The sequence below is a fragment of the Protopterus annectens genome, chromosome 15.part0 (assembly GCF_019279795.1).
Source record: "Protopterus annectens isolate FY-2018-M chromosome 15.part0, PAN1.0, whole genome shotgun sequence".
Taxonomy (NCBI): domain Eukaryota; kingdom Metazoa; phylum Chordata; order Ceratodontiformes; family Protopteridae; genus Protopterus; species Protopterus annectens.
Genome location: NC_056749.1, coordinates 262943154 through 262961916, shown reverse-complemented (window position 1 = coordinate 262961916; position 18763 = coordinate 262943154). Strand labels below are relative to the sequence as shown.

Genomic DNA, 18763 nt, shown 5'->3' with positions numbered 1-18763 from the left:
GCGCCAACACTAGTTTCACTCACTGGTATAATCACATCGCCATTTCTCTCTTCTGTTTGTGACGCAAGTGCACTAGAAGAAGGCGTGGTGGCAACCAAACCACCAACTGGCAAAGTTAGTCTTATCACGTGAACTAGGCTGAGAATTAATTTCAGGAAAGTCGTCTAGACTATCTAAATTGGGTTTTTTCATTACTGAATTGTTAGTGTCATTAAACCCATTCTTTACCGTAATGTCATTTTTGGGCCAAGAGAAGATATGGCCTTTTTGAAAATCTCCCATGTCTCTAAGTAACTTCCGTTTTTTAACTGCTTCCAAACGATTGTCAAGTAAGTGCAGTCTATCAATCATTTGCTGGTATTTTGGTAACAGATTCTTAAAAGATGGCATTAAAGTTAACTGTCTCCATAACCATTTCTTCTCTCATTTCTGCTTCAATGGGAGCGAAAAATGCATTCATTAATTTCATGTAATCAAGGCTCAGTCTCAAATTCAACTGTTGCCACTGTTTCAGTAAGTCAGGATACACATTTCCATACGAGGGCATTTTCAATACTCTAAGCCCTCGTGGAACTATACCTCTGTCCAAGAATGCCATAAAACTGAAATGCTGCCATTGCAAGCATTTATATGCACCCACCTTCCTTTCAAGGAGTTGTATTTTCTTGTCAAATTCCACTGATTTATTTTTTTTCTCCAGTGTGTACCTTTGAAAGTTCTGTCCTCCTCTTGATGCTGCAAAGCTCTGAAACTTTTTGCACTCTCTTAAACTGCTTTTCATGTCTAGTTCTACTCTAGTTCCAGGCAGTTAGAGCAAGTGAGAGTGTCATCAGGCTTTGAAAAGCTAACTGCTGATCCTATCATTGATGAGGTATAACCCCAGTAGTTTAGGCTACTGCAGCAGTGATCTATTGGAAGATGTACTGTTTAGGTAAATTCCAATTACAGAATTTTTCTTTAATTACTTCAAGCCACAGAACTGGATATGGGGCTCTGTCTTGAGACTTTATGCACCCCTTTTTGGTGTCTGTTTTGAAATGCAAGCTGAGGCCTGAAGTTGGATATGAAGTAGTTTTTTTGAGTCCGAGGTTGTAGCCAGTAGCAAGCTGTTGAAAATGTGAACAGTGAAGTTGGATCGTTGAGTAACGCATTAGGCAGCCTAAGATGTGGGGGACATTATCCTTGCATTTAGAAGAATGTTAATGTCTTCTGTTGTTGCACAAACACCACACTTAGAAAGAATGGAGACATTGCATCAGTGTTGCTCTTCAGCAGTTTGAATTGTCATCAAAACATGCAAATATTGGAGGCTTACAGTGCAGTTTCCTTTGCTATAGAGAGGGATGGAAAGTGATGCACTTTAAGGTATGTGCACAGGCGCTGACACAATCCTGCTTGCAGCTGAGCACTTTGTCGTACTGCATCTTTATGTGGAATAATGCTCATTTTCTATATTATCTTCACTGCTATTTGAGTCACTGTCATTAATATAGTCTATCATTCGGCTAAATAGCAGGAATCCACAGCAGTCCTTGTAAAAGGCCATTGTATTTGAGTCCCTGTGCTCACGTATTGTACTCCTGGCCCAGAAGTACCACAAGCAATGTTTCATTCCTTGAGGTATAAACAGCTTTCTCAAGCAAAAGGGTAGATACCTTAAGTAGTTGGACACAAGGCTTTCTAGTATGCATGGTCGTAATTCACACTAAGAAATTCTCATCTTGGAACTCAGCTGAAGATGATCTGCTACACATTACTGTTCAGTTCTTTTTTTAACTAGGTTTTGTACTTGTGTAGCACTGGTTAGGTCAGTCACTATATGCATGTGATAAGTAGACTATCCCCTAATAACATCCACTTATGGTGTCTTTTTGTTTAGGTACAGCACATTGTAAATTGTGAACGCTATGGAAAGTTCAGGTCACCTGGCAGGTTGTGGGCAGAAGGTTTTGGATTCATTTCTCTTGCTGAAAAATAAAATATTTGGATCACTGGAGTAAATAGGTTTTAATAAAAGTCTTTAGTGGAATTTGGCAGAAGCTGCAAAACCTTGTCTGCTGAGTCTTTACTTTTTAGAGACTTTTATTCTCTAGTTTCACTTTTGTCTGTGATAGATAATGGAAAGCTGTTGAGAGTTTTAACATTTTCAGAAATTTCATCTGGATAGTGTTGGCCACCTCTGTAGACTTGTAGGCCTGTCTTTATACTTGAGCACACCTCTCATTAGTCTTTGTTGTTTTCTTTATTATGCTCAAGAATAAGAAAAGTGTTTATCTTTACAGAATAGTTAGCCAGCCAAGTCTACAAGCACACGAAAGACAGAAGTTCCCATTTGTAGGCTGAACACATTCCTGCTGTACACCAAGCAGTCTTTGGTTCCACCTGCAAAGTCTATTATGACTATTTATATTTTTTATTCAACTTCAAATCTCAAGTGGTAACTTCTAAAAGTTTAAATATTTGTCCATTTTATTTTAAGGTTGGTTCTAAGTAAAACCTCTTTATTAGTTTGCATGTTTCATTCCTTGAAGTACTTGTTTCTGATATGGTAGTGGCAAGATGTAAAACTGGCAGGACTTTGGGGTTGGGGGTACAAGTGAGCTTGTATAGTGTCTTCATGGTGTCATTGCTTGCATCATTACAGGTGTTCATTCTGAGTGTGGGAAATTTTGGAAAAAAAAAAAGCATGTTGAATGCTGATTGTTGCAAGGATAATCCTGCAAACAGAACCCTTAATGGATAAGGCTCAGCTTATTTTTAAGGCTGTTATGGTCCCTGCTTGGTATGTTCCTTTCTTTTGGTTAACCCTCCCTTTAGTTCTTTTAGAAAATGTTGGGTCATGCAGGCAAATAACACTTTTTAAATCCTGAAGTATTTTTACGTTTGCAGCTGAAAAGGGGCCCTGAATAAGTGAGTGCGGGATGGTTTACAGTAGTCTCTTCTAAATATACAGAGGAAAATTGATAAATTCATTCTCTTTAGATGACCGTTTTTATTCCAAATTGTTTGATGCAGCAGAAATGGTTAGTGAAGGATCCCTTAAGATAAAACGAGCATTTGAAAATGAGGAATGGGACTTAGTGTTGCTTACATGTTTTGCTGTGGTTAACCTACCCAGCTATGCACCTTGGTTCCTGAAATACGTTCTGAGCTTGCAGTATGGCATCTGGGATTTAGTGCTGCATTATGAGTACGTATACAAACACAAACTCTCATTGTAGCTAGTCATTGTTCTCCCTGCCATCACAGCATCTCAGTAGCTTTGATATGTGACTTATCTTTAAAGCAGTATCATCACAGTTGAATCCCAAGCAGTTAAATGCAGATCTTTTATTATTTTGCGTAACTGCAGACGCTGGTTTATGCTGGTAATTATAGTGCTTCATGTTTAATGTGTTTGGGGAGCAGATGATGGATGTGTGGTTTTAAGTGTTGGCTATCTTTGTACCCCTTACAGGACATGGGCCAGGTAGCTTCTCTGTTTGCACCCAGTAAGCCCGTTTTGTAGTTGCAGAAGCTGGGGATTCCCAATTGGGGGGGTTTCTACGATCTATTTATTCTTGGCCAGTAGTCGTGCAGTGTCATGGAGTGGACCAGTGTACTTTCTCCCTTGGCAGAGCATCCTCTTCTCTGGGGCTTTGCTCTTCAAGGTTCCACTATAGCTGCCATCTTTTTTTTCTCCTCACTGTGTAGATATCTGCTGGCCTCACAGTGGTGGCTCACTGCCATCCTACCTTGATGGCTCTTACAGGCAACCAAGACACTGAACTTCATTTGCTTAGTGCATATTCAGTGCCTTACCCCTGTACACTGCTAAGCAGCTTGTCAACTTGATAATACAGTAAAAAAATATCTCAAGTTTTTTGACTTCTCTCACTTTAAGTGTTTAAAAAATGACTGTCGTTTACTAAATTCATCATTTGATTCTTGTTCATTGACTGAAAAATCATGTATTAAATTTAAGATTGTTGTACGTAAAGTTTGTTTTCAGGCAGTCAAGTTGGACTTTCCACTTTTGGAAGGCATTGTGAAGTTTTGGTAGTATTTTTATGCAACTGTTTCAAGATTGTCTTTAAACAGTTATAGTTACCATTTTTAGCATATTTTAAATGTTATATAACCGCTCAAGATTCAGACGAGGGTAAGGATGTTTTAATCTGAATAGGCAAGGAGTTTTTGGAAGAACTCAAGTTTTAATTGAGTGTCTCGTCCGTTAAAACAATTTTTTTCATGCAGCTGGGTGGTGATCTGGCAAAAAGTAATAGGCTCATAGGTAAGCAGCTGCCCTTGTGGCCCATTTATGCTTAGCCAGTTCCCTTTTTGTACTTGAATTAACCTACCCCAGTTGACTAGAGATTGGCCTTTGCCATTCCATGGTTGATAATGTATTACCCTGATGAGAGTAACTGGGATCATAACCTAGATGATGTTTAGGGGAACCACGCATTGGATAAAGCATTTAGGAGCTGCCATTTGACTTGCTGATGTGCAGTACATCCATTTATTATTGGTTCAGAGAGGATGCCTTGTATGTCAGACACGTGTAATCTCTTAGCAGTCTGTCAAATACAGAGTGTAGTGAGAGGTGTTTGAGTTGGTCCATATAGGACATGTTTAGGTCTTTTATCTTTTTAGTAATGTATCTCTGTGGGTGTTCCAGATGCACGTCTGGACAGGTACATGTCAGAGGGGGCATTATTATATTCCGTGGTTGACCTAATTAGGGCTGAGTGAAGGGAGGAATTGACATCCATAGAAATGCACAGTCTTTGTTTATAAGCAGTTCTGTATAGATTGACTTTTACAGCAATGGGCACATGTTGGTCATTCTTAAGGTCACTGTCCACATAAGTTACTACTTCCTGAACAACTGGGTCAGAGCTTAAGGGCATGTTGTTAATGTGGTAGTTTCCTGGGATAAATGACTTCCCAAAGGATGCATTAATGTATTTCCTGGCATTTAGTTTAATCCATGATTTTGGCACTGGTTATTTGGGGCAGACCTTCCTGCAGGTTAGCTAAGCTATTTGGGGGATGCTTCTAGCTTGCAGTCATCTGCAAACTTAGTAAGCCAGAGCCCTTTGGTATTGGGTTTGAGTTCAGAAAAGTAGATGCCCAACAGGAGAGGTCCTAGCACAGAACCCTGGGGGGGACCCCACTGGTATCTGAAAAAAAATATTTGTGATAAAGTAGCTTGATTACAGTTAAAACTGCTCATTCACCAAGCTAAGCATTTGTGGGAGTAATTGTGAAAATACTTGAGATGAAAGTAGATGAAAAGTGGTCCCCCAGGAAGATGCCTGGTTAGCTTTTGTTTCTGTATAGGGTTCATGTGTCCTGGCCTGTTTCATGGAAGTCTAGAAACTTTCTCTTATATTCTATCGCCTTTTAAGTTGTGCTTGTAAGTTAGTTTTTCAGGGTGGTCATATGGCTTGCTTTTTGCAGTAGTGTGTGGAGGATTGGTCCTACTCCATCCAGGTCCACTAACTTAAATTTTAGTAGACACTTACTGGTATGGCTCGCTCATTAACTATGACACCATTTACTGTAGTGTAAACTTTTTGAACACCAAATGAGGGTAGTTTAGACTGTAGGCTGCCAAAGGCAGAGTTCATTTTTTAGTGTAGTAGTCTAGAGTGCAGCATAGAAAGGGAAGCCTTTGTGCATTCTACAATTTTCTTCCTGCCTGTTACAAAAGACTGTTGGGTGGAGACTTCTTGTAGCACCATTTTGACTCGTGGGAGAGGGGCATGGCTGTCCTTGTGTTTATGAAACTGCAGTCTATTCTGTTTTTCTTCCATTGGTGGAAAACCTGGTAAAGTGCTTGATTCTTCCACGCATAGCTTATATAACAGCTTGGAAAGTATTTCTCTCCAGAGGGTGCTATTTTCTTAGTTGTTGCTTTACACTACAGAGAGGCTTACTACTTGGAAGTTGCTTAGCGGTAGTTGAGAACAGTGGACGGTGATAGTGTATTTGCATAGCTCTGTTTGTGTTCTGACCATTTCTTAAGACTGATGTTGCCATATATTTTATGTTCTCATGTTCTCATCTTTATTCCATGTCCTTTTTTTTTTCCTGAAATTCTTCTGATGGTTATTTATTCTGAAACCTGTCAAACACTGTGCTATTGTAAATCCAGCATTACTTGGGTGAGCTCAGTAACTGGTGTATCATTGTAGCTATTGGGTACCAAACCGTAGCTCTCTATCTTTGTTTTTAGCTTTGTTCAGTTGTATTGAGCAGTGTGTGTGTGTGTGTGTGTGTGTGTGTGGGGGTTGGAAAATGGCCAAATCAGGAATATCTTTTATTCCTCTTGAAGTTGTATCTTGAGGTAAAATGTATATATTTTCATAATTTTTCTGGACAGCGAGTTGAAACATGTTAATGTTGAACATTACTTTGACTGTAATCCACAGTGATGTATCAAAAAAATCAACCATTTTACAAGGGACGGGGTTAAAGCATAGAAGGTAAAATCAGGGACAGCCGAGAGGTATCTTCTAAACTAACAGGTGCACCTTTCATCAATAATATATGAAGATTGAGTTCATGTTTTAGCAATAATAGCAGTTTGATGTGAAAAGTTGAAATAGTGGACCTTGACGTAACCATGTCACTTGATTTTCTGGATCTTCACTTAGGGGTGTGGTCCACTGTTCTCCATTTATAGCCAGTTATTTGACCAAGTGAAGTACTTCACATTTTTGTGTCCGAATAATTGTCTTGTATTGTGCAAGTGTCCTTAAAGTCTTTTAACTACTTTTGTCATGTTCTTGTATTAGTGTAGTACGCCTACTTTAAAACTTGCCTTCAGTGGGTGTTGAACTTGGCTTCTCTTTTGACACTTACTTTTCTGAATTAAGTCCTTTTACATTTTCTTTTCAGGTAGCAGTGATCCAGCCTGGAAATGTTGGGATTTCAGATAATGTTTTCATGTACTTCAAAGTGTGATGTGCAAAACGGCAATCTTAACAGCCATTATGTCAAGTAATGGGTTTTGAGGTGTAGTCATTAATGCATTCTTCGAACTGGGGTCTCTCACGATTTTAATGGCTCTATGTACCAATCTTGTGTACTGAAATTCTAAACTGGCCTTACTTTAAAGCACACTTTCTTCCATAGTGGACTTAAATTACCAGAATTTAAGAACTTCGAAAGGCTCAAACTTTCTTTGCCTGTATCAAATCATACTCTTCTGTGGGTAAAGTATGTTTCTAATTGGGACTGCAGACTTTATTGATTTTTCTGTGTGCCGAGACCAGGGATTGATGAAGGGAGCAACTGCATGTTTTTAAGGTTAGTTGTAGCTGAATGCCTTTGGTAACATTGTGATCTGCTCTTAATGTCATGCCTTTAACAATGGAGGCTGGGCTTAAGATGAGGGGAAGTTTTGCCCCAGAAGAAATGTGTAATATGACAGCTGGCATCACTGCCCTGTCTATTTTGGTACAACACTGGCTATTCTACAAAATCACCATTGTTGAAAGAATAATCAAAAATAGTTTTATGAAAGGCATAGCAGGCCATACATTTTGTCAGTCATTGTTTGTGTTTAATTACACTAACACAAGGTAATGTTTATTTATTTTTTGCTTTATACTGGAGCAGTTTTGTAGTTGAAATTGCATAGATTGGTGATATTCTATGGCTTAATGAACTAATTTCCATTGCAGTAGGGTAAGGATCAAAGGGGCTATGAAGAGTTCACTTGTATTATCAGCCTGTATCTTCTAGGTGCATGAGGGGTTAAGTGTATAAATGCCTCATAAGGTGACTAAGCCATTGGTTAAGTCCCTGAAAAAAATGTTCTTTGTATGCTACTTTACACTAGTGTTTTTAGAGCTGCTCATGACTTAATGTAATGCTGTTTGCATCGGGGATTGAGGTTTTAAGTATTATTTTGTTACATGGCATGCATTCTTGTGGGTACCTGGGTTAGTCTCCAAGAACTGGTAGCTTCCCCCTTTCCCTTAGTTGAGCAAGTGGTTTCCCATATGATTAGTAGCTGAGCTTGTAAAGGTGTGTATTGCAGCAAAGGTTTTCTTTATGGCTGTTAGTAGTTGGATGTAAAGAATTGCACGGAAGACATGAGTAAAGTCAGTTATATTGAATTCCTTGTGCGACTATAATTGAATTCAAAGCAACTTAAAACAGACACCTTCTCTCCGGACTTCTTGAATGAGGCTCATGATTTTTGGTTTTATTTTTCTGGACCTGTTGAATAAATGCTCACTTATAATCTGAAAACCCCTTAACCGGAGTGAAGCGTATTGCTTGACTTGCTGTTATGCAAGTGCATCAAGTGTTACTTGAACTGGGAGTTTAATTTCTTTAGAGCAAGTTCTCATGAGCAGATCCTGGTAAAACCTTTTTCTTTTACTGTTTTGGATGTTGTCCCCCTCATAACTGAAGAATGGCAGTCTGCTGGTTGGTTTTGGTTGGTTTGCGCTGGCATAGGGACATCAGCCTGTGCTTTGCGCTTGCAGTTCTTGTGCGTGCAAGCCTATACTGTAGGTCTGCTTTTTTCTGTTTTGAGAGTGAATCCTAATCTAGAATTTTCTCCCCCCCCTTTTTTTTTTTCTTTAACAACTCTTTCCTCATCCCTTATTTTCTTTCCATTATCTCTGCCTGTCTTTCCTTTTACCCATTTAAAGGCTTGTTATCTGAAAGCGATAGAAACTCAGCCGAATTTTGCAGTGGCGTGGAGTAACTTGGGCTGTGTTTTCAATGCTCAAGGAGAGATATGGCTGGCAATTCATCACTTTGAAAAGGTATAGTTTTATTAGACACTTGGACTGTAGACATTTTTGCATGCATATTTTTAGGGATATATTTTTGTGATGCTTTTGAGACATCTATTTTGTAATTTTTACATGGTGAGTTTCATACAAACAGTGGTCAAACAGAATTGCTGTATTGTGTTTAGTAAGAATGTAACTCGCAGCCGTCAAGTAAGCCCACCAGAATGTACAACTTGATTTATTTGTGGTGTTAAGCCAAGTTTATTCACTCTGTTATACTGGTTAGGCTACTTACTAAAGAAGTTCTGGTCTGTTGATGTAAACTTAGCATGCTTGTAGGTTTGTACTTAAATTGATTATCATTGTTTAAGTTCCTTGGGCGTTTTTCTTAAAGCAAGTCTTGCATGCAGAAGTTGCCACGATTTGTGGGCAATAAGTTAAGGAAGCTACAGATGGTATTTGGAGCTTAATTCTGTAAAGTTTCCAGGCTTTAGAAAGCTTGTGTAGCGAGTCTGGGAAAAAATTGAAGTATTAGCACTGGACCTGTATGCTGAATCTGTGGTAACATTATATTATGTGGAGTGGCACAATGGTGTAGTGATTTGTGTTGATGCCTCACAGCACTTATTACTCTCCAGATTCATGTTGATTACTTCTATAGTAGCCTAAGCTGTATGGTTATGTCATGCTTGGGATCCAACAGCCGGACAGCTTCTGAAGCTTCAGGGCACCTTCCTTGTGCCCAAAACAGTTGGTTATCGGTTAGTATGGTTAGACCGTACTACAAGGAAAGGAGTTGGGATAGCACTCCTTTACAAAAATAGTATGTTAATAGAGACACCATTACCATCCCAATTCAATAATGCAGTACTCCTCATAACCCAACTACAGATTAACCAGAACAAATGCTTGAACATTCTGTGCTTAAATTCTGCCAGGCAACAAATTAAATACCCTAGAGGTTGTCCTATACTGGTTATCCACTACCTATCCCCAAGAAGCCAAAGTTCTTGGTGACTGCAATACCGATTGGCACCCCTGCTCCTCTGAACCCCCACCCCTATAAACTTATCCCAGTTTAAACAGACCATAACCTCTCCCACTAGGATAAACAAACTGACCAACAGGAAAAGTATCCTTGACTAGATCCTAGTTAATAACCAACCCCAACTGTACACAGCTGGCACTCTCCCTGATGACCTTAGCGACCATTTGTTAACCTGTATCATAAAACATAAGGCAGGAAATGCTCATCAGACCAAATATAAAACACTTAGAAACAGGAATAACTTTGACACTGCTATATTCCTAAATGAACTAAAAGCAGTTAACTGGTCAAAACTAAAAATTCTACCATTAGAAGAGGCTATAGCTCACTTTAACACTAAATTCCTAAGTATCCTTGATTCCCATGCTCCCGCACGTACAATAAAATCTAGATCAAACACAACACCATGGGTCACAAAAGATACCAAATCTAAAATCAAAACTAGAAGCAGAGCCTGGGCCAGCTGGAGAACAACTAAAGCCCCACTTGACCATCTAAAATATCCTCAACTCAGGAATGATACAAAAAAAAATTAGTTTTACTAGATAAAAAAAAGCTTCTACCAAAATCTCCTACAAAAACGCCAAAGCAACCCTCAAAAGTTCTGGGCAGGCTTAAATCAACTACTTCATCCAGGTCGTTCTACCACCCTAACCCTGGCTAACCACACCCATAGTTCCCCAGAGACCATAGCTGGTGCTTATAATAACTTTTTCACTTTATTTAATCAGCGCACTATCAGTCATCTGTATATTTTCGCCTCTAAATATTTCGGTTCTCTGTTTAATTATCCAGAAGTTTCGGTTAGCCATCCGGCTACCGGTATACCAAAAAAGGCAAAGATAAAGACAGACCACCTAGGTCCAAAGCCGCCGACGCTTCTTCTGAGCCAGTTGCCAGTACTCTGGTGCTTTTCACAGCCCCTGATACCCGCTACTTCTGATTTGCAGGCCTCTACTGAGACCCATTTGGAGTCCATTATGCTGCGAGATGCTTCAACTGTGCAATCTGCGGATGTCTCTACCTTGGATGGATCTGGAGCCGCTGTGCAGGCACTGGCTTCTGAGGGTGTATTCAGGCCTATGGACTTTCATATTAAACAAACGCCTCCTTCATTTAGGCCTAATTCTCGAACCATGACTAAGAAACTGACGCCCAGGCCACATGCTCAGGCCTCTATGCCTAAAAGACAAATAAGAATGGCTGAAGATCTTAACTTTAATCAGATCATCTAACCTCCCCCTTCTAAGAGACCTAGGACTGAAGTTGTTTATAAATCTTCTGACCAGGATTCTGATTTTTCTGATCTGGATTTGCCCTTATCCACTTATGAGGATTCTGATGCAGAGGACTCTAATTCCCTCTGTTTCCCCTCCAGAGGATTTTTCTTTTGGTTAAATCTTACATACTCTAAGGGAGCATTTCCACTGGGAAAGCCAGGATTTTTCTGATTCAGAAGAGGCTTAGCGATTTCTTACTCCTGCCTCAGCATAGGCCTTTAGCTATACCTTCTGTACTAGACATTGTTGATGCCTTTACGGAATCTAGTTTGGCCCCTGATTCTTTGCCTCCTGCTCCCAGAAAACCTGACTGATATTACAGGGTTCCTGATTCATAGACCACACAAAACTAAATGAACTAGTTAACACAAACCAGCCAACAATGCAAACAGTCAGTTTGATAGTGAGCGCTTTTGGAGTCAGTGCCCCAACTTCAGACAAAGAAAGACGATGAACTCAACATTTAAATACATAATCAAAATACTCAATTATTTAATTGATTTTTACATAAAATAGTCTTACTATCTGCACTTCAACATTTAACTGCATGTCTTGGTGTTGAATTCATACATTACATCCACAATATCATTGAATATCAAAAGATAGTTAAAATATTAAACTTCTGTGTCACTTAAACATTGTTTAAACATGCAACAATATATAAAAAGTACATTAAAAGTCTAGATGTATTTAAAAAGAATTGGAGAAAGAATTGAGGCCCCCCAAGATGGACTAGAAATCCTTGTAAGTTCTGAAGGAGACTTTAAAATATTTAAATTTACTGCTTTAAACATCGAACATGATATGGTTGAATTGTTTGCAAAGGAGTTGACATTTGTACCTGATAGGAGAGCTGATTTTGTCAGGACCGTTATAGAATTAAAATTTTGTACGTAAGCTGAATCTCACTTGTTTAATGGGTTCAAATTCCTCATTAACTAACAGCTTAAGAGTTTCTAGCCTGTTTAATCTGCCCCTGCATGAAACCCTTGCAATGTTTGAAAAAATGTATGAAATGGATTTGATGAGTGTGCTGAATAAGACACAGATGGGTAAAAAGCATAAAAGGAAAATTTCTGCCAATGAAATAGATTTCGTCCACTTACTGAACATGTGTAATATCAGGGTGATGAACCCCGATAAAGGTGGGGGGGGTTGGTTTTTATGGACCAAACTGATTGTAATAGGAGAATGGAAATATATTTGTCCTCAAATGTATATAAGCAAGTCGGTATTAATGAAGTTAATGGTGCATACAGAAGGATTAGGGGCATACTTGATGACCTCTTCTTCATTTGGTACCAGAAGAGGAAAAGGGACAAGGTTTCTATTCCGAGACCTTTCCTGGTACCCAGAAAAGGCAATACATGGCGTCCTATCATGGACTTTTCTACTCTAAACACCTTTCTGGTGATTCCAAAATTCAAAATGCTGACTCTGCACCAGGTGCTTCCTATGCTAGGCAAAGATGCATGGTTGGCAACACTAGACTTAAAAGAAGCATACCTGCAAATCCCCATCAGGGAGTCTTGCAGAAGATACCTACGCTTCAAAGCAGGCTACATGCACTATCAGTTATCTGCACTGCCCTTTGGCTTTTCTACTGTGCCCAGGGTATTCACAAAGTGCCTAGCTCCAGTCATTGTATTTTGCAGACAAAGCAATATTCAAATAAACCTATACCTGGACGATTGTCTAATTCAGGCAGAAAGCCAGGACATATTTTGAATCATCTGGCCTTTGTTCAAAGGGTGCTGACTTGTCTGGGGTACACCATAAACAAAAAGAAATCACACCTGGTACCCTGTCAACAAGTTAAATTCCTGGGAGCAAGCTTGAATACAACTTCCCAGATGGCTTTCCTCACGCCAGAGAAACTGATTCATTTGACATCCTACTTCAAACAACTGGCCACAAAAACCCAGCTATCTGCAAGGCAAATACTGCAAGCCTTGGGGGTTCATGGCCTCCTGCATTCTTCTAATTCCATATGCAAGGCTGCATATGAGGAAACTACAATGGTATCTCAGGTTCATGGCCTCCTGCATTCTTCTAATTCCATATGCAAGGCTGCATATGAGGAAGCTACAGTGGTATCTCAAAAGCCTATGGTGTCAACTTTTACAGAATCTAGAAGCAAGGATTCCTTTCCTAGCTTGCCTATGCTTAGTTCCTTTGGCAGAGGCCTGCCACCCAAACAGGGACTACCATTCACACTACCCCCTGCCGCCCAAACCTTAACAGGCGCATCAGACTATGCATGGGGGGCTCACCTTTCAGGGAACCGCATCCAGGGCAAATGGAACCCAAGTCAAATGCACCTGCACATAAATCAAAAGGAAATGTTCGCTGTACAGAATGCTCTGACAGCCTTCAAGGGCCACATTCTTCCAGGGCAACTAATGGTAAAGCCAGACAACACTGTCATGTGGTACATAAGCAGGGGGGGGGGTACACATTCTTTACCCCCTCTGCAGACCAGCCATGGCATTGTGGAACACAGTCTTGAGCTACCAGGTGAATCTACAAGTTCAATTCCTGCCAGGAAAAGTAAATACACTGACAGACGGACTAAGCAGAAACCTCATGAACCCACACGCGTGGAAACTGGAACCAAGGATTTTCAACATGTTGACAAGCAAGTGGGGGAGCCCAGATATAGACCTGATTCTCCCCCCAGAACCATCAATTGGACAAATTTTGCACAAGGATTTCCCACACGCTAACTTGGAAAGTGGATGCTCTATCCTTCAGCTGGAAAAAAACTACCAGTTTATACCTTTCCTCCTCTGCCTCTCCTTTCCAAGGTACTGCTAAAGATCAAACAGGACAAGCCAAGGATGATTTTAATTGCACCAGACTGGCCATGTCAGCATTGGGTGCCCTCTCTTGTGCATTGTCATGCTTGGCCCCATGGCACCTACCTCAGACTCCTTCCCTGTTGTCTCAGCAGGAGAACCAGATTCTGCACCCTCAGCTGCAAACCCTGAACCTAGCAGCCTGGCTAATTACCTATTCTCTCCTTTACCATCCCTCAATGAATCAGTGATGGATATCATTTTAGAGGCAAGGAGGCCTAGTACTAGAAAATCTTGTGCTGCAAAATGGAAAAGATTTTGTGCCTGGAATCAGTCTCCAGGGATGAGCGCAGCAGTGCCCACTTTACCTCAGATTCTACAATACTTGACTGAGATGCTTCATAAGGGCTTGTCCTTTTCCTGCATCAAAATTCATGCCTCAGCCATTTCAGCTCATTACAGCACACACAGCCTCCCCTCTTCTCACCCACTGGTTCAAGCAGTTCCTCCGAGGGGCCAAAAATTGAAGGCCACCCAGGAGAGCTCCAAGTCCAGCCTGGGACCTTAACTTTGTCTTGGAGAAACTCGCTCTTCCTCCTTTTGAGCCAGCTGCTGCTGCAGATTTAAAATTCCTTTCCTGGAAAACAGCTTTCCTTTCAGTAATCACTTCTTGAAGAGTATCTGAATTACAGGACCTTATGGCAGTGGAGCCTTTAATCATCTTTCATGCAGACAGGGTGTCCCTCAGAACCAGTCCTTCCTTCATGCCCAAGGTGGTATCCCGTGTGGTTCTTAATCATTCCATTCATTTGCCTACCTTCTTTCCCAACCCACAGAACAAAAGAGAACGAATACTGCACTCCTTAGATGTGCACAGAGAACTTAGATTTTACTTGGACAGGACTAAACCTCACAGGAAATCTAAACAACTGCTGGTGGCATTTCAGGGACAGAGGGGAAAGCTATTTCAAAGCAAGCCATTTCAAAGTGGATAGGCCACTGCATTCATTTCTGCTATAAGCACCATGGAAACCTATCCCACAGGGCATCAGACCCCATTCAACCAGGCTGCATCTACCTCCACAGCCTTTCTCAGGGGCGTTCCTAGCAGGGACATCCTAGAAGCTGCTACCTGGAGTTCTGTACATACTTTCACCAAGCATTATCATTTGCCAATTTTCTCTAAATCCAGAGCTGGCTTTCCCACTGCAGTCTTGCAGGGTCTTATAGCTGGTCCTAATTCTATTTAAATTCCGCCTCCCGACCTTAGCTTTGGGAATCTACCCAAATGTAATGACTGCAACAGTGAAACACGAAGAACATAGTACAGTTGTTTACACTTAACATACATGTAAATGTTAGTGTAGTCACTGTTGCAGTCCTGGTTACCCTCCCTCCAGCCCCCTTTCTTCTTTTGGCTATACCTCTACTCTCCCTTACTATGCTCAAAAAGCTTTTTGGTGTATTTGCTTTTTTGTTGGAGGTATATCCTTGTAATAGACGTAATTGCTTCCCATTAGGGGGGCACCTGACATCTGGGGCAAGAAAAACTGATGTAATGGCGTCAGCTGCATGTTTTATACCCCCTGATGATGTGATGTCATGGAGGAAGGGACAGCATCCAACGCAGGACCCAAGACTTTGTTAATCAGGCTGACTGAGGGCTACTGCAAGCAGATAACCCAAATGTAATGACTGCAACAGTGAATACACTCTAACATCTGCCTTTATGGTAAGTGTACACAACTACTTTTCCTTGACAGCCAACCTGCTTGCCCATAAGAAAACAAATAGAATGCACAGACTTTCTTGGTCTTTTACATTTTTACGCACCAATCTCAGGCCTGACCCAGCAGCTATAGCCTTGGTTAATTCAGCTGCTGCTAAGCATTTTGTTAATTTTAAATCCTTCCACATCACACAAGGATGGTAAAGGGGGTTGATAAGTTTTGGGGGAGAAGTGTATGCTGCAGTTTTTAGACTTCATTTGTTCTAATTGCGAAATTGTTGAGGAATGTTTTAGTTGTCGTTCCCTTTTGTGAGAGAATACTGCTTTGTGTTTTACTTTATTCTGTTTCTTGGGTCACTATTCATTGTTTGAAGTGTTTGTCTCTCTAGATACTGCTTCCGGGGTTGTTGCTACTGGTATTTTTTGAAGGGATTTTTCTGGCTGCGTTCTGAAAACCTCCCAGAAGATGTAAAAAAAAAAAAAAAAAAAAAAAGGGTCGATTAGTTTTTGTACTCCACCCCGATGAAGTTACTAAAATGTGTGATAAGTAAGCTGATGAGTCTTGATTTTTCTGCTCCCCCTCTAAATTTTTCAAGGAACTTTCTGCTCTCTCATCCAGTTTTGACAAGAAAAAAGAAAATGGTCACAGCGGATTGTTGGTAAGCAGACATTTAAAAAGCAGTGACAGAGAGGTTCCAAAAAACAGCTGGAGCCCCCCCGCACAAAGGACAGTCGAGGCAGAATGACTGAGACCTTACCTCTTTCAGAAAGTCTGAGTCTTCATTTCTGTCTTTGGCAACAGATTAAGGCAAGTGGGTTATAAGCTGTTCCAGATTGGGTACAGATGGCAGTGGGAGGAAATGTCTCCTTTCTAAGAGATTACTCCTTTGCCAGAACACACCCATATGTTTTACGTCACATGTTGCTTCAGAGGATGGAAAGGCAATCCCTCCTTCCCGGTTGGAAAAAAAACTTCAGTAAAATTTTTAAGTGACAAAAAATTCCTAGAGACTAATACTGGACCTTTCTTTTAGTTTCTGATGGTGCTCTTTTTCATAATGCTGCCACTTCATGACTGGTTACCACTTCTTCGTTTGAGTTTTTCAGTAACAATTTAAAGTCCACATCACGTTCCTGTTCATCAGGTTTCAGGGGTTTTCCACTTAAACTGTGCTAATTGAGAGAGAATACCTCAAGATTTGGTCTTGGCATTCGTGATTTTCATGACACTTTTTTCAAGACTCCACTTGAGAAAGATAAAATGGTGTCTGAAGCTTCTCTGGTCCCAGCATTAACAACCATTGTCTTAATTCTAGTTCTTGGATTTATGAAGAGAAAGATTCTGGGGTCAGAGTCCAAGTTCCTGGAGCCTTCCTTGTCCTTTTGTGCCTTGGCTCTGGACAATTTGGCACTGTTGTCTGGCTCTAAGTAGAGTCTGATAGGAATTGGAGATTCCCTCATCTGTAGGACCGCGGTTGGGTGTGCTGCTTCAGCACTGTTTTTGGCTTCAGCTTTTGACTCTCCTCTCCAGATCCAGAGAGGAGGTGGCTGTATCCCACTCTGTTCTGTCCCAGCCTCCTGTGGATTCCATCACTCTGTCCATTCATCCTAGTCAAAAGGGACGGTCATCCTCAGGGCTCACTTGGCGAGCTCCCCATCCAGTTTGTACCCTACCTTTGAAGCCCCTGTGGAGGAGGAGGACCCAAGGAAATAGAAGCAAGAGGAAGCATTTGGACTCCCCTTTTATTTAAATTCTGGGTGTTCTATAATAAGGGTTCCCATATCGTCTTTGGAGGATATGTTCTTTGCAGGCATTCTGGAGTTGAAGTCTCAAACATCTGTCCTATGCTGCCCGACTGAAAGAACTCCAGCTCTATTCAGTCGCTTACCGCTTGCTCAGAGGTGACCTTTGCCTAACATACAAGGCCATGTCAAACCCAGATTTGATGAATATGCTTCACCTCAAAAAATCTAGATCCGTCAGAGTCACAAGGGCGGGAGACTTAAACCTCGACACGGCTATTAATAGGACGTGCTGGAGGGATAGATTCATCACCCAAAGACTCCCTATGCTGTGGAATAAAATCCCGGTATATGTGAGGCAGAGCACCTCGCTGGCCTTGTTCAAGAGAAATCTTGACCATTGGATGGGAGATCGCAGATATACCCCAGGGATTACCTCAGTGTCACTGCTCAACAGAGACACAGCAAAATAATGGGTATAGTTCCCCATACTAAAGGGGTGGCGTAAGCCACAAAACTATGGGCTAGGCTTGTAAATGCCCTCTGGCAGATAGCCTAGTATGAACCTATGAACCTATGAACCTATAAGCATATGAGGCTGGTCTACTGAAACTCCTTGTCCGGTGAAATCTGTTCTCTGCATTCGAGGCTCTCTGATCTGGGTCTGGCCTCGGCTGATGTCGCACTTCACCCGACGTCATAGCTGCTAGGGTAGAAAGGCATCAGCCGATGCCATTTTCCTCCGTCTTTCTTGCCGCGCGGTGCCCGAAGCAGAAGCTGTTCGCAAGTGCCGGTCGGTCAGATCCAGAGATTTCAGCTTACTGAAGACTTCTAAAAAGCTAAGTACCCCGTTGGGGACTCTTTCTTGCCGCAGCCGATGTCAGACAAAGTAAATAATTGTTTAACTTGTGGGAAACAAATACCTCATAAGGATTTCCACTCTTACTGCCTACCTTGCTTAGGCCCAGACCACGACGTATCAGCCTGTTTAGCCTGTGCTTCCTTCAACCGACGGACTCTTAGACGTCGGTCGGAGTTTGCTGAAGAGTTTTTTGGCTCCACTTTTGCATATAAAATGCCGTCGGAGACTCCGACTTCGCATTTAGCTAAAAAACGCAAAGAAAAGGACCGAGACTCGCGGCCCGCGGTTTCGGCTGAAACCACGGTTAGTCCTACCGCGAGTGTCTCTGTTTCGGCTGAAACCGAGATCTCTGTTCTCCCTTCGGCCGAAAGCATGCCTCCGATTACCGAGACCACACAGGCCATGGCTGAGTCGGCTACAGAAATTCCTGCTGAAGCAGGCACACAAGAGTTGTCTGACACTATTCCATTGGACATCTCTACTCCTGCACGTGGGGCAGCTAGACCCCCTGCTTCTATGTCTATCAAGGCCTTTTCCAGGGCTAAAGCAGCCAAACTTT

The 18763-nt window shown here is 41.3% G+C and overlaps 1 protein-coding gene across 1 annotated transcript in view; it reads left to right on the top strand.

Moving 5' to 3' along the window:
• The window catches only part of OGT (O-linked N-acetylglucosamine (GlcNAc) transferase), a 2411396-nt gene that overhangs the window by 694597 nt on the left and 1698036 nt on the right, over positions 1-18763 (top strand). Inside the window, exon 5 of the mRNA XM_044057256.1 lies at positions 8658-8774. Within this exon, the coding sequence (XP_043913191.1) occupies positions 8658-8774 (117 nt within the window). The remainder of the gene's footprint in view (positions 1-8657; positions 8775-18763) is intronic.